General features: G+C 44.5%; 2 protein-coding genes across 2 annotated transcripts in view; both read left to right on the forward strand.

The window, feature by feature from the left end:
* The window catches only part of LOC106735687 (protocadherin alpha-11-like), a 5,887-nt gene extending 5,379 nt beyond the window's left edge, over positions 1-508 (forward strand). Inside the window, exon 2 of the mRNA XM_014590772.1 lies at positions 469-508. Within this exon, the coding sequence (XP_014446258.1) occupies positions 469-508 (40 nt within the window). The remainder of the gene's footprint in view (positions 1-468) is intronic.
* LOC102485356 (protocadherin alpha-8) overlaps positions 1-2,393 on the forward strand; it is a 189,439-nt gene that overhangs the window by 45,157 nt on the left and 141,889 nt on the right.

Consider the following 2,393-nt stretch of genomic DNA (forward strand, 5'->3'; position numbering starts at 1 on the left):
GAGGGAAATCAAAAGGTCACTTTATTTAGACTTAGTCACTGACATTAGGTTATAAAACACTTCAAAAGGTCCTTTTCATGTTAGTGTTTCATTGCCACCTTAGAATATTTTGAAGTTTGGGGTTGTGGCAGGTGGCATAGTTGGTTGATAGTGCTGGACTCCCACATGGCTGACTGTGGAAGTTTGGAAACGTCTCAACATTTCACGTGAAAATGCTTTACTCATGCTAGAGTAAACCTTTCCAGAATCTGGATCTGAGCTTTGTTTTAATGTTATGTAAGTGAGATCAACTGGATGAAAGGTCATCACATTTAAGCATCAAGGAACCCCCAAACAATTGACACCCTCCATATTTATGATAAATTGTAATATTAACCAAATTTAAGAATAAAATATAGTAATAAAATATATTTAGTTAATAGAAATATGTTAATTTTACTAAGTGCCGGAACACTTGATTCTCTAAAGTCTTAACAGTGGAGTGCTCGTGAAGGGTAAGAGTCAGTAAATCAAGGTGCATTGTAAATTATGTAAGGACAGGTGTGACATTTGCTAGTCTTTTATATTATTCCTCATGATACCGAAAGTGTCTTCTCACATACCATATCTCGAAGGTTATTTTGGACAACATTTCAAACAAAAAATAATGTTTAAACCTCCAGTATAATAAAAGTATGCTTCGTTACTAATATCATATACATTAATTAATAGGCATTTACAAATAATTCATGAAAATATCCAAAAATCAAAACAGAATTTGGAGTGACCCATGAAGTGACTAAACCAAAGAGTCTGAGGCTCTTCCTTGTACTTACATAATCAGTCACATGATGTCGCTGTGCACTCAAAAGGTGAAAAAAGAATTTTCGTCTCCGCACCCAGATTCCTACCATTCACACAATACAATCGACTTGATATAGACCAGGACGCTGGATAACATATTTTAAAATCTATACTCCTAGAAAGGGGAGACTTTCATAAAATATCTCATGCGAGCGCTGCGGTAATGCGGGCAGTTCTACCACCGAAGCGCTCATTATTTGCGATGGTGTTTACCTTGCAAAGAGGCCTGGGAGCCTGGCAGCCACTGTTCTCTCTTCTGCTCCTGACAGCCTGGGAGGCGGAAAGTGGCCAGCTCCACTACTCGGTCCCGGAGGAGGCCAAACACGGCACCTTCGTGGGCCGCATCGCGCAGGACCTGGGGCTGGAGCTGGCGGAACTGGTGCCGCGCCTGTTCCGGATGGCGTCCAAGGGCCGCGCGGACCTTCTGGAGGTAAATCTGCAGAATGGCATCTTGTTTGTGAATTCTCGGATCGACCGGGAGGAGCTGTGCGGGCGGAGCGCGGAGTGTAGCATCCACCTGGAGGTGATCGTGGACCGGCCGCTGCAGGTTTTCCACGTGGACGTGGAGGTGAAGGACATTAATGACAACCCGCCGGTGTTCAGAGAAAGAAAACAAGACATACTCGTTTCTGAATCAGCACCTCTGGACTCTCGCTTTCCTCTAGAGGGCGCTTCTGATGCAGATATCGGGGTAAACTCGCTCCTGACCTACGTGTTAAGTCTAAACGAGCATTTTGCTCTTAAAATAACAACGAAAAAAGATAAAAACATATCGCCTGAATTAGTTCTGAAAAAGTCATTGGATAGAGAGGAAACTCCAGAATTTAGTTTATTGCTGATGGTCATGGATGGTGGCAAACCAGAGCTAACAGGATCTGTTCAGATTCAAATAACCGTCCTGGATGTGAACGACAATCCTCCAGAGTTTGATAAATCTGGCTATAAAGTAGCGCTATTTGAAAATGTCCAAAATGACACAAGAGTGATTCAACTAAATGCTTCCGACGTAGACCAAGGACTAAATGGAGAAATTTCTTACGGAATCAGAATAATCTTGCCAGTGAGTGAGAAATGTATATTTTCAATAAATTCAGACACAGGTGAAATTAGAGTTTATGGGACACTGGATTTTGAAGAGAATAGTATGTATGAAATTCAGGTTAACGCCATGGATAAAGGAATTCCTTCCATGACTGGTCACACCACTGTGCAGGTGGAAGTTCTGGATCTGAATGACAACAGACCTGAGGTCGTGGTCACTTCTCTGTCACTTCCCTTACAAGAGGATGCTCAGGTGGGCACCGTCATTGCCCTAATCAGTGTGTCAGACCAAGACTCTGGTGTCAACGGGCAGGTGACCTGCTCCCTGACGCCCCATGTCCCCTTCAAGCTGGTGTCCACCTTCAAGAATTACTACTCGCTGGTGCTGGACAGCGCCCTGGACAGAGAGAGCATTTCTGACTACACCGTGGTGGTGACAGCGCGGGACGGGGGCTCGCCTTCGCTCTGGGCCACCGCCAGCGTGTCGGGGGGGGGGGGCGGCGTGAACG

Source organism: Tupaia chinensis, unplaced genomic scaffold (genome assembly GCF_000334495.1).
Source record: "Tupaia chinensis unplaced genomic scaffold, TupChi_1.0 Scaffold000484_1, whole genome shotgun sequence".
In the NCBI taxonomy this organism is placed as follows: domain Eukaryota; kingdom Metazoa; phylum Chordata; class Mammalia; order Scandentia; family Tupaiidae; genus Tupaia; species Tupaia belangeri.